At 56.7% G+C, this 12,184-nt stretch overlaps 1 protein-coding gene across 1 annotated transcript; it reads right to left on the bottom strand.

The window, feature by feature from the left end:
• Positions 1–167: 167 nt before the first annotated feature.
• GIPR (gastric inhibitory polypeptide receptor) lies at positions 168–8,115 on the bottom strand. Its single transcript, XM_070402050.1, has 13 exons — positions 8,035–8,115; positions 7,551–7,650; positions 6,915–7,022; positions 6,271–6,374; positions 4,987–5,090; positions 4,653–4,797; positions 3,716–3,875; positions 3,445–3,505; positions 3,096–3,165; positions 2,887–2,975; positions 2,661–2,799; positions 1,089–1,130; positions 168–996 (listed from the first exon to the last, which is right to left on the bottom strand). Exons 1-13 carry the CDS (start codon positions 8,113–8,115, stop codon positions 790–792), a joined length of 1,410 nt encoding a protein of 469 aa, XP_070258151.1. The 3' UTR covers positions 168–789.
• Between the last annotated feature and the right edge of the window lie 4,069 nt (positions 8,116–12,184).

A 12,184-nucleotide genomic window follows, 5' to 3' on the forward strand; every position in this document is an offset into this window, starting at 1 on the left:
AAGTGTTGCTCCGTGCACTGAAGAACCGCTGGTTCGATTTCCAGCCAGGGCATATGCCCAGATTGCGGGTTTGAGCCCAGATCGGGGTTTGTACAGGAGGCAACCGGTAAACCAATAGATGTTGCTCACATTGATGTTTCTCCCTCTCCCTTCCTCTCTCTCGAAAGTAGCAATAGAAACATTTTATTTAAATAAAAGAATCAACCAGTGAATGCATAAATAAATACGTGGAACAACAAATTGATGTTTCTCAATTAATAAAACACACACACACACATACACACATCAGCCCATGAGATGCTCCTGCTAAGAGTTTTCAGTGCACCTGGAATAAAATCCCAACTCTTTGCCCCTGCTCACTTCTCTCTCCATTTGTCTCTGACTCATCCCAGCGCCAGCCATGCAGGCCACCTGTCTGCTCCTAAGACATGGCCAAGTTCCTTCCTGCCCAGGGCCTGTGCAGATGCTGTTCCTTCTGCCTAGAATCTTGCCTACCAGCTGTCTCCTGCACCTCTGGCAGGTATGGCTTAAATGTTACCTCCTCAGAGATGCCCTCCCTGACCACCCTATGCCCCCTTCTAATTTTCCTTCATAAGCCATTCCACTCCACAGCCTATATATAACCATGTATTGTCTTAAGGGTCTGTTTCCACCACTCAATTTTGAACTCTAGGGACCTTTCTCTGTTTCCTTCCACCCCATTTCCCCAGCGCCCTCCCTCCACAAGGGGCCTGGTACACAGTAGGCGCTCAATAAATACATGCTAACTGATCGCAGGAATCCCGCTGCCTAGCAGTAACTTTCCAAGACCCGGCTGGCCTCATCCCCAGGCCCTGGGAGGTTCCCCGAGGACAGGGCACGGCCAGTGGCGACCTGTCTGGGTCCGGAGCTCAACTGCAGGGTCAGAGAGGCACGCTGAGGGGGCTGGTGCGGCTCCTCTCCTAGGCTGCGGCGCAGGCGGCAGCGGTGCCAACCTCGGCGGATCTCCGACTGCACCTGCAACGGGTAGCGCTCAGAGTCGGTGCCGGGCACGCCGTTCGCTGTGCTGCCGCCAGAGGGCGCGGGCGGCAGGCCGGGGCTCTCCCTACCTCCTTGTTGATGAAGCAGTAGAGGAAGCTGACCAGCAGGCCCTGTCAAACAAGGCGTTATATCAGGGGTTGGGGACAGGCTTATGAACACCTCTTTAAGAGCTCGGGCCCTTGCCAGGCCCCAGACTACCTCGGCTGCCACTGTCCCGGTTCTAGACTTTTGCAGGCACCTCCCAGGCTCCCTGCTCCCCCCCCTCCCCAGTTTGCTGAGCAATAAAGAAGACCCTGGATGTAATAACCGCTTCCCTAGTTTCTATCCCACGTGGGCAAACTGCTTAACCCCTCCGGGCCTCAGTTTCTTCATCTGGAAAATGGGGTAATACAATGGTGGTTGTGAGAATTGAGATACTGGTATGCAAGAAGCTATAGTGTCTGGTACATAGTGTTAAACCTTTTACTTAGTCTTATGATTTATCTTACCATTATTATATATAATATATAATCATTAGTAAATATTAATAAATCATGTTTATTATGATTATTAATATTTGCTTAATTTTAATGAATGATTATTCTAAATTATTGATAAATTAATTTGAATCATTCGTTTTATATTTGTGTTCCACATATAAATTAAAATAAATATAAAATCCATTTATATTTATAATTAATAATAAGTTACTTGATACATTAATGCAAGTCAATTATTTATATGTGTTATTGGTAAAATATTACTTGTCTTATCTCCCCCTTGCTCCACTGGCTCCCACTGCTTCAGGCCCGCCAGCCCTCCTCCATGGTGACAGGTACTCCCACCTCAGGGATCTGACATGTGAGGTGCCTCTTCCTGGAACACTTCCCCCAGTACCTGCCTCACCCATTCCCTCGCCTTCTTCCGTCTTTGCTCCAATATCTTCTTCTCAGGGAGGACTTCCTTGATCCCCTGCCTGTAACTCTATCTTTTGTCTAACCTTCACCTCTATTTTCTTGCTTTTTTCCCCCTCTACTCACATCTTACCATCTGCCATTCTGTATATATTTTACTTATATACCGTGTGTGTATAGCATCTGTCTCTCCTACAAGAGTGTAGAGACCATTTCGGTTCTTGGCAATATCCCCACAATGAGCTAGGAAAAGTGTATGCAATAAATGTTTGCTGAATTTAATGACATAAACAGGCATGTGAGGTGAGACAAGTGTTTTCCCCACTTTAGAGATGAGAAGACTGAGGCCCAAGCAAGTAAAACAGGGTGGGGACTAGGGTTAGGGCAAGCACATGCAGGGCCAGCCTTACATTTTGGAGTGAGTGCCTTCGTGTCTTTTGCGTTCTGAGCACCTCTCTTGCCACCCTAGCTCTGACGGATCTGATTTTGGCCCCAGCCCTGTCCAGTCTCAAAGCCCCTAGATCTTCACCAGGAGGCAGTACTGCTAAGGCCTCCGTCTCCTGTCTCGGTCCCTGCTGCTTCCTCAGCTGAGAACAGCACCAGCTCAGCATCCTGTGTAGAATGAATGAACTAGCATAGTCACACCCAATTCAGTGGCTGCGCCAGGGGATGACTGCAGCCCTTCTGCCCCTCTGAGGAGAAGGGCCCCAGGTGGAAGGGTGCAGCCCCTGCCCCCAGCCTGAGCACCTGGAAGGAGCTGAGGAACATCTGAAAGCCGAGCTTGGCGAAGCGCAGGTGGCCCCGGACTTGTTCCTCGGTCACAGGAGCAAACACCACCTCGTGGACACCCAGCAGCGGCACCAGCGTCAGCGTGGAGCGAGCCAGCCTGGGAGTAGAGGGCAGCTGTGGTCTGGCGGCCCGGGTCCCCATCTCACGTCCCGCCCTCTTCCCTCCTTCCCCCGCCCTCCCCCACCTTAGCCTGTAGTCCAGGCAGCGCATCTGCCGGGTCCTCAGCTTGGACACGAGGATGCCAAGGATTCGGATAAAGATGAAGAAATTAATCTGCGGGAAAAGATAGAGGCTGAGCCAGCCTGATCCCATCCTGGGAGACAGAGGGTGGCACCCCTCTCCCCCGGATGAGAAATCCCCGAGGACTGCCTGGAGGAGGCGGGCCGGCCGTACCAAAATGGTCATGAGGATAGGGGTGCGTATGATCCACCAAATGGCCTTGACGTCGTTCCGCTCCCAGCACCTGGAGTAGGGGTTGTGGAGCTAAGAGATTGAAAACCGCTGGAAGCACCGGTCACGCACCTTCACGCGCCGGGTCCCGCCCGCCTTCCTGAATGCCGCACCCACATTCCTCCAGAGCCCCGCCTGCTCCTGCCCTGGCCCCGCCCTCACCACCCCCTTCCAATCTTTCCAAGCTGCCATTCCTTTAGCCCCACCCACGTTCCCTCCAAGCCCCCAGGTGCCTCAAATCCCCGCCCGCCTCCCCAGGCCCCGCCCCCCCCCCCCCCCCCCCGCAACTCACTGCGTGTTCTCGTACAGGTACCTGACGATCACCCAGGGAATGACGAAAAGCGCGGGGGCCCCTGTGCAAACCCCGACCCCCACCCCCCACCCCGCCGCAGCTGTCAGCACGCGCGCGGGCCTCGCCTGGCCCAAGACCCGCGGAATTCCCCCGCTGAGATGGGAAGGCAAAAGCCTAGAGACAGGAAGAGACCCCTGAAGCCGACCAGCAGAGTCGTCGGGGAGCGGTGGTGCGCTGGGCCGGGCGGGCAGGGGACAGGGTCGGGGCTCACCCCAGCCGAAGAGCAGGTAGCCGCGGAAGTGGCCCCCCTCGGAGCCTCCCACGAGCACCAGGAGGCTGTGCAGGTAGATGCCCTCCACCAGCAGCCAGGTGTAGTTGGCGCCCACGCAGTACTGGGTCACGATCTGGGCCGTTCTGCAGGGGGCTAGAGCCTGGAGGGTGGCCAGACAGAGGGAGGGGGCCGTCAGGGCGCGGGGGGGGGGGGGGCCAAGCTTTCCTCCAGCTGCTCGTCCTTTCGCCCCCATCTCTTGTCGTCAAATAGTCTCCCTCTCTGTATCACGGACGGGCGGTACCCGTGCTTGGTGTCTCTCGCCCTATATGAACTCTCCCACTCCAACCGCTTAAACAACTGGTATCTTCCATCTCACTATCAAACTCCCCCCCCCCCCCCCACCGCAAGATGCCCCCAAATATGGCTTCTCCCGCCCCATCTCCTGAGAACTGTGCTCAGCTACTCCACCTCTCCAAAAGTTTCTCCTGTCTCGCCACTCCTCTCCCGCCAGCGCAGCCCGCCCGCCCCCAGGCTTCCTAACAATGGGCGCGGCCCCTGCTGCTACCAGGTAGCTTTTCTCGCCCCTGTTCCCAGCCTCAGGCCTCTCTCACCTTGTTCCTCAGTAACAAACGGGGATCTACCACATCCTCCCACCAGCTGGTTCCCCCAATCTGTCTCCGCCTCACCTCCAGCAGAAGACTCTCTCAGAGAGGCCAGTGGTTGGTAAGATAATAGAGAGAATGGAAAATTCCAATGAAGGAGATGGGGGAGTCAACAATGAAGGCGGCTGAATTGGGAGTCCCTCTCCCAAAGTCTTCGGCGTGGTCAGGAGAGAGGAAAACTGTTGCTCGTGTAGTGGGTAGTGGGTAGCTTGGGAACCTCCTGCCCATCAGAGGAGGCGGAACCCCAGTTGGAGAGGAAGAGGGGCGATGCTCACCTGGTCCCACAGGATAGGGGCCTGGTCCCCGGGTGCGGGGCTGGGTGGAGGTAGCAGCCGGTCTCGGGTGAGGATGGCTGCTGCCCGGAGCATGAAAGACGTGAACAGGTTGATGTGAATGTAGTTGCGCGTGCAGTGCAGCCGCCTGGGGGTTGGGGAGGCAGTGGGGACCCATGGAGACCTGTCCGTGGTCACATGGAGCCCCGTTAACCACCTCCCAGCCCTTCTTCTCACAGAACCGCCATTGGGTGCCTGTTGCTGGTGGAGCCTGACCACCCATCTTAGTGGGCAAACTGAGGCCCGGTCTCTGCCACTCACAGTTGGGGGGTCCCACCTGAAGAAACTCAAGATGAGCAGGGCCAGCAGCAGCGCAGCCAGGGACAGGGAATAGCCCACGGTGTACACGACCTGTAGCCGCTCCAAGATCAGCATTTGGTTCTGGGGGGTACAGGGAAGGACACAGGAACAGAGCTCAGCTCTTCCCCCAGGGCCAGACAGGGGCTGGACAGACATCGATCTGCTCCTTGTTCCTGCCAAGCACCCCAATTTTCTCTTGGGGATCCAACTTCCCTTATTTCAATGGGGCTATATTCTCCACCCCTCTGCTCCAGACTGGACATGTGACCAGCCAATCAGAGCATTCTAACCCCTCCCACCCCCCACACACAGTGATTAGCCCAGGGTGGGCATATGACCCAAATCAGGGCAATAAGAGTCAATCCTCAACCCTCCTCCCGTCCCTCCCATCCCCCCACTGTCCCCTCCCTGCCCCCCACTGTCCCCCCCACAAAAAAAGAATCAATCCTGAAAGTTTGGGACTGCAAGGGTTGGCTGAGGCTACAAGGGGCTGCGAGGGCCGAGCCCCTTGCATGAATTTTGTGCATCGGGCCACTAGTATAAAATAATATTGAATGACAATGTAATTGAAAAATAAAAATTTTAGCCCTAGCTGGTTTGGCTCAGTGGATAGAGCATTGGCCTGTGGACTGAAGGGTCCTGGGTTCGATTCCAGGCAAAGTCACATGCCCGGGTTGTGGGCTTGATCCCCAGTCCAGGGCATGCAGGAGGCAGCCAATCAATCAATGGCTCTCTCTCATCATTTCTCTCTCTCTCTCTCTCTCTCTCTCTCTCTCTCTCCCTTCCTTTCAGAAATCAACAAAAATACATTTTTTAAAAGGAAAAATACAAATTTTAAAAAGAATCAGTCCTGTGACATTATGCTGGAACTACTGAGAACAAAGCTCAATCTCCCCACAGTGTTGCTTGGTTGGTGGGATGTGAGCCTGGTGCTAATGGAGAAGACAAACCTGTTCCACTCCACAGAGAAGATGAGACCAGCACAGAGAAAAACACAGGCACACGGTGGCGAGCAACAGAGAGATCCTCAACATTATTCAAACACCTAGATCCAGCTGTGCCTGAAGCTGTGCATGGCCGAATATGTTTCAGTCACAGAAATAAAGACTTTTTTTTTTCTGCATCAAGCACGTTTACTTGGAATTTCTATCACTTGGAACCCAGAGCCCTGAACAGTACAAGGGATTTCAGGCTCAGTCTGAGGCTGCTGCCTTTTCACCTCTCCCTAGACATCCAATCTGAGTCCCTCACCTCTTCTTACCTGATAGGTCCCATTCTCCTCTGGGTTCTCACACTGAGAATGGTCTCTCCAAGGTCCCCATTGGCCATCACTGCCACACTGGCGGAGGACAAAGCCTGCAGCCACTGGGGGGAATTGAGGGAGGGGATTAGAGGCACAGAGAAAGAGATGGAGACAGAGAGACCAACTGGGAGGAAAGGCAGAGAGAGAGAGCCAATGTGATGAAGATGATGATGATGATGATGAGCCCTTCTATGGAATTTTACACGTATTAATTTAATATTCATAAGACACCTATGAAGCTGGTGCTATCATCAATCCCATTTTACAGATGAGGAGGTTGAGGTATAAAGACATTAAGTAAACTGCCCTGGACCACATGGCTAGTTAGGACAGGAAGACCAGGATGCCCAGAGACAGACTTAGATAAAGGAGAGAAAACAAGAACCCCTAGTCCTAAGAGAGAGACAGCCAGAGAAGGGGCATTATGTGACAGAGCGGGATCAGGGTGACCCAGCCGGGGTTGGACAGTCAGAGGAGACACCCAGCTGGACAGAGAGGAGCAGGACATGGGGTGTAGGTGAGTTTGGGGGAAGTGGTGTCTGGGGCAAGGGTTAGGAGCTGTTTGTGTCCAGAAAGGCCCACAGTCCAGGGGGGCACCTCACCGTGACGGTGCCAGGGCAGGTACCAGGGGCAGGAAGCGCGGGCAGTGGTGTTGGGTGCAGCGTAGTCCCAGCAGACGTACATATCGAAGGACCCATTACAGGCGAGGCCTGGAGTGGCATAGGGGCAGATGTCGGGTGGATCGACTGCACCCTCTGCCCAAAGCCCTCCTCCTCACACCCACAAGCCCTGCCCTAGGCCCACCCACCGGGAGTGGTCCAACCCTGCAGCGCCACAGCCCCGCCCGTCAGACCCCAAGGCCCGCCTATCCTCCGAGCTCTACACGGGGCTCCCCACCAAGCAAGTTCCCGCTGCACGAGGTTCCCACTGCTTGAGGCCCTTTCTAGGCTCCACCCAAGCCCCGCCCCTTTCTGGTCCTTTCAGGCCCCGCCCACACGGTACAGGCCCCTCCCACCCAGTGCAGCCCCGCCCAAGACCCCGCCCATTCCAAGCTTCTTCCCAGACTTGTCCCATTAATCCGAGTAGCATCCCACTCGGATCCAGGCCCTTCCCGCCGAGGCCACGCCCACATCTACCCCTGACAATTCCTTCAGGCCCAGTGCCTGGTCCCAGCCCACCCCGCTCAACCGCAGCCCTTACCGTCCTCCCAGCCCACCCCTCCTGCTCCCCAGTCGCACCTGCCGGGGGCTCCGCGGCCTCCAGGGTCCCCTGGCACTCCCTGCGGTAGCGCTCCCAGCGCTGGTACAGCGCCCGCGCCGTCTGCTCCTCCGAGCCTGTCTACGGAGAGAGAGAGAAGGGAGGACGCCCCCACCGACCCCGCTCCCAGGCCGCCTGGTGCGTGTGCGCCAGAGACCCCCGGGGGGCCTGGAGGGGCTGTGCTGTTTGCCCAGGAGTCTTGGGTGGCGGAGAAACCTCTTCTAACTCTTGAGGGGAGCCTAGAAACCTCCAGGGGAGCTGCTTGGGGGACTGAAAACCTCCAGGAAAATTGGGGGAATGGAAATCAGCAGGAAGATTTGCGAGGCAAAGAAGACGGACTGGAAACAACCACCTAAACTCGAATCTGCGCGCGTGGGGCCGTCTCGGAACCTCTGCCCCGGGGGCGACTGAACCGTCCCAGACCTCCCTCCGAGCCCTCGCCCCCGGCGGCTCCCGGGTCCTCACCTCCGCCCTCGGCAGCAGCGGCCCCAACAGCCAGAGCAGCAGCAGCAGCAGCAGCAGCCTCCGGGGCGCACGGGTCGGCATGGTGCGGGCGGCGGGGCCCGGGGGGCAGCCGGCCTGGAGGGTCCGAGGGCGGGGTCAGGAGCCGCCGCCTTCCGCCCCCAGCCCCAGCCTCACGCCGCCGGGCTCCCCGGGGATTACACACGCGGACTCGGAGACAGCGCCCCCACCCCCGCCCCGGCCCCACACGTGAGATCTGTGGGTGCGGGGTAGGGGGAGATGCGTGAGAAGGGACGAGGCTGGGGTCCGACCCGCGATCCCCGGGCCCACCGCCCGCTGTTGCGGGAGCAGCGGCGGCGAGGGAGGCGGGGGGAGCGGTGTTTGCTGAGGGCGTGGTTGCCCTAGAGCTGCGCCGGCGGAAGTGCTAATGTCACCCGGAGTCTGGACGTGGAGACCGGGGTGAACCTGGGGGCCGCCTGGGAGCGGAGGGCACGGGGCTGCCGACGGCCCTCGGAGTTCCCACTCCCTGAGCCCAAAGGGTCTTCAAATCCAAATCGGGGATAAAAACCTGGCCGTCTGGAACTTATCCCGCTGAGGACAAAGCCCGGAGTCCATGGGACATGCTCTCCCGAGGGACTGGAGCGGCTCAGACCCCGGGCTGAGGTGTGCAGGGGCCACGGGACTGGAAATCTGTCTCTCACGCTCAACACCCTCCACGCAGCACCAGGTGGGGGCAGGAGAGGCGGGGAGGACCTCAGACCAGACCACAGACACGGGTCAGACACGGGTCAGAGATGCAGGAGGCAGACACACACAGAGAGAAACGGAGACAGATAGGAGAGGCCAGCAAGAGGCCAGAGACCACAGGGCGGAGAAAGCGACAAAATGTGGGCTCGGGGGTAGAGGAGACAGAGGCCCAGAGCTACTTAGAGGTTAGACAGAGATTGGGAGGCGTGGGGACGAAGATAAGACACCTGGTTAGAGGAGGTAAGAGACTGTGGCCACAGAGACCGAGAGAGACAAAGGCTCAGAAACACAGAGAGAGGGACCCACGGACTTGAGGGGCCAGGGGGGCAGGGGAGCCCTCACCTGTCCTGCTGCTGCCTCTGCTGCTGCCTCTGCTGCTGCCTCCACTGCCTTCCGAGCTCTGGAAGAGGTGACAGCCTGTGTGGTGGGAGGGGCGGGGCCAGGGAACAGGAAGGGGGGGCTCCAGGGGAGCAGGGGCCCTGGCCTGTGAGCATCGCAGCACTCCAGGTCACATGAGGGAGCAGTCCCCCCCCTCCCCAGTGCAGTCTCTCACTGTCCCACCCGCTATCGCCCACAGACTCAGGCTGTCACACGCAGTGTCGCACACAGTCCCATTAACCGAGACGCGGGCTCAGCACACAATGTCACATGCTGTTCTTCACAGAGCGTGTTCCTCGTGCTCATTCAGCTGTGCGATCTACGGTCACACCCAGAGAGCCTGGTCCACACCCGCAGGCAGACTGTCACCCGCAGGACACACGGGCACGCGTCCTCAGGAGTGGGCACCCGCATTCACAGTGACACAACCGCCACTACCCACAGTCCCAGTGCCACTGTGTCAACCACACACTCACACTCACACACTCACCAGGTCACGTCACAAACACCATCTGTCTCCCCCCCGGCCTGTGTGCCCCGGTGCAAACAGGGCCAGGCATCTCTGGGTCCCCAGTATCACTCAGCACAGGTTTGGGCACAGAGCACAGAGGCTCAACGAATGATTGTTGATTAAATAAATACATAGCCTGGCCAAGGTCGCTCAGTGGTTGAGTGTCGACCTATGAACCAGGAGGTCACAGGTTCGATTCCCGGTCAGGGCACATGCCCAGGTTGCGGGCTCGATCCCCAGGAGGGGCTGTGCAGGAGGCAGCCGATCAATGGTTCTCTCTCATCATGGATGTTTCTATCCCTCCCTTCCTTTTCCTGCCTCTCTCTTTAAAATCAATAAAAACGTATTAAAAAAATAAAATAACGCCGTAGCCGGTTTACCTCAGTGGATAGAGCGTCGGCCTGCAGAATGAAAGGTCCCAGGTTCGATTCCGGTCAAGGGCATGTACCTTGGTTGCGGGCACATCCCCAGTAGGGGGTGTGCAGGAGGCAGCGGATCGATGTTTCTCTCTCATCGATGTTTCTAACTCTCTATCCCTCTCCCTTCCTCTCTGTAAAAAATCAATAAATTATATTTAAAGAAAAATAAAATAAATGCACAGTTATGTGGCTCCTCACATGGTCGTATAATCCTTTAATGACACCATCTGAAGCTCTCTCACCATGTTACACAGCCAGGCCCATTAACACTCTCACACATCATTTCACACTTCACATAATCACCGGCCGGGTCCACAGCGGCACCCCAACAACACACATTACCCAGCCGCCCGAGCACACACTCTCACAGGCTCCCAGTGTCACACCATCACACGGTCACCCTCACAGTCACATCAGTGCCGTGGTTGTACAGATACACAGTTCTCTCCATCGCAGCCTCACCCACACTCACAAGTCACACAGGGTCACACATGATCCCACAGCCTCACACGGTCTCATGGTCAAAATCATTGACCCCCACATCTGAAAATCTCCCCTTTCAGTCTCTTCCTTAAACATGAACAATCCTAATGCCTTGGCCAGTGTGCTCAGTGGTTAGAACATCCGCCCAGGCACCCAAGGGTCATAAGTTCCATTCTCAGTCAAGGGCACATACCTGGGTTGCAGGTTTGATCCCACATCAATGTTTCTCTCTCTCCTCTTCCTCCTCTCCGTCTCTTCCACTCTCTCTAAAAATCATTGGGAAAAATATCTTCAGGTGAGGATTAACCAAAAAAGGGGGAACCCTAAAATAGGAGGAACATCTGTGCATGCTGGGAGAAGCCTTAGAAATGGCATCCCAGCTCTCCCCCCTTAATGCTAATTACCAATGCATGCACATTAATCGTGCGATGAGCATTCAGAGTACACACTCCCCTGGGACCTATGGGGTAAGTGGGTCAGAGGCAAGTTTGCCCATTTTGCAGAGGAGAAACTGAGGCCCAGAGGCCCCAGTAGGAGCAGGGAACAGGGGTGGCGTGAGGTGAGGTCCAGCACCAGAGGCCGGAAGGAGAAGGAGGCACGTTTAGGGGAGGGGAGGAGCGTGGGGAGGGGGGGGGGGTCCTGACTTCCTGGCCTCCAGCTGGCCTCCCTGCTCTCTGCCCCACATTCCTGGCGCCCTTTGGGTCCTGGGAAAGGCTCAGTCCGCGGGGTGGGGAGGAAAAGGGGCCTGAGGTTGCCCAGCACCTCAGGAGACGCTGGGGTTTGGAGGGAATCTCTCCTTGGCCCCCAGAGGGCCTGTGGGGGGCGGGGGTGTCTCTCTGCCAGGGCTGGGAAGGTGGGGGGAGGCTGGAATGGAGGGAGAAACTAGGAAAGGAGGGGAAGCAGTGAGAGGAACTGAGGTGGTGAGAGAAATAGGAAAAGAAACCAAAGCTCAAGAAAGAACAGAGACAGGAAGAAGCAGAGATGAGAGAGACCACGGGAACGAAAAAGACCAAAAGAGACCAGCAGGAAAGAAACGGAGCCCTGGCCCGTTGCTCAGTGGTTAGAGCATCGGCCCGAGGATTGAAGGTCTTGGGTTTGATTCCCAGTCAAGGGCATGTACCTGGGTTGCAGGTTTACCCCTATCCTGGTCCAGGTGCATGCGGGAGGTAGCCAATTGATGTGTGTCTCTCACCTCTCTCTCTCTCTCTCTCTCTCTCTCTCACTCCTCCCTCCCTTCTACTTTCTCTAAAACTCAATGGAAAAAAAATCCTCAGGTTGAGGATTAAAAAATAAGAATAAAGAAATCGAAACAGAAGGAAACAGAGAGAAAGAGAAAGAGGAATCGGGGGAGAGAGAACGGGGACTAAGAGAGGGAGAGAGACAGAAGAGATACAAGCTGAGAGATGGAGACGTAGAGAGATGAAGATGGGGAGGGTGGAGGGAGGGAGAGCCTGAAGGGTGGGGCCTGAGGAAAGATGGTCAAGGCAGGAGCTGCGGGGATGAGCCTGAGGCTGGCCTCCGAGCCCCACAGCCCTCCATCGGCCGCTCTGTGAGGACACAGGACAGACCAGGGCACGGGGCGGGCCGGGGGGGGGGGGGGGGGGGAGGGCTCATG

Source organism: Myotis yumanensis, unplaced genomic scaffold (genome assembly GCF_028538775.1).
Source record: "Myotis yumanensis isolate MYYU_CA2020_CCGP unplaced genomic scaffold, mMyoYum1.0.hap1 SCAF_23, whole genome shotgun sequence".
NCBI lineage: Eukaryota > Metazoa > Chordata > Mammalia > Chiroptera > Vespertilionidae > Myotis > Myotis yumanensis.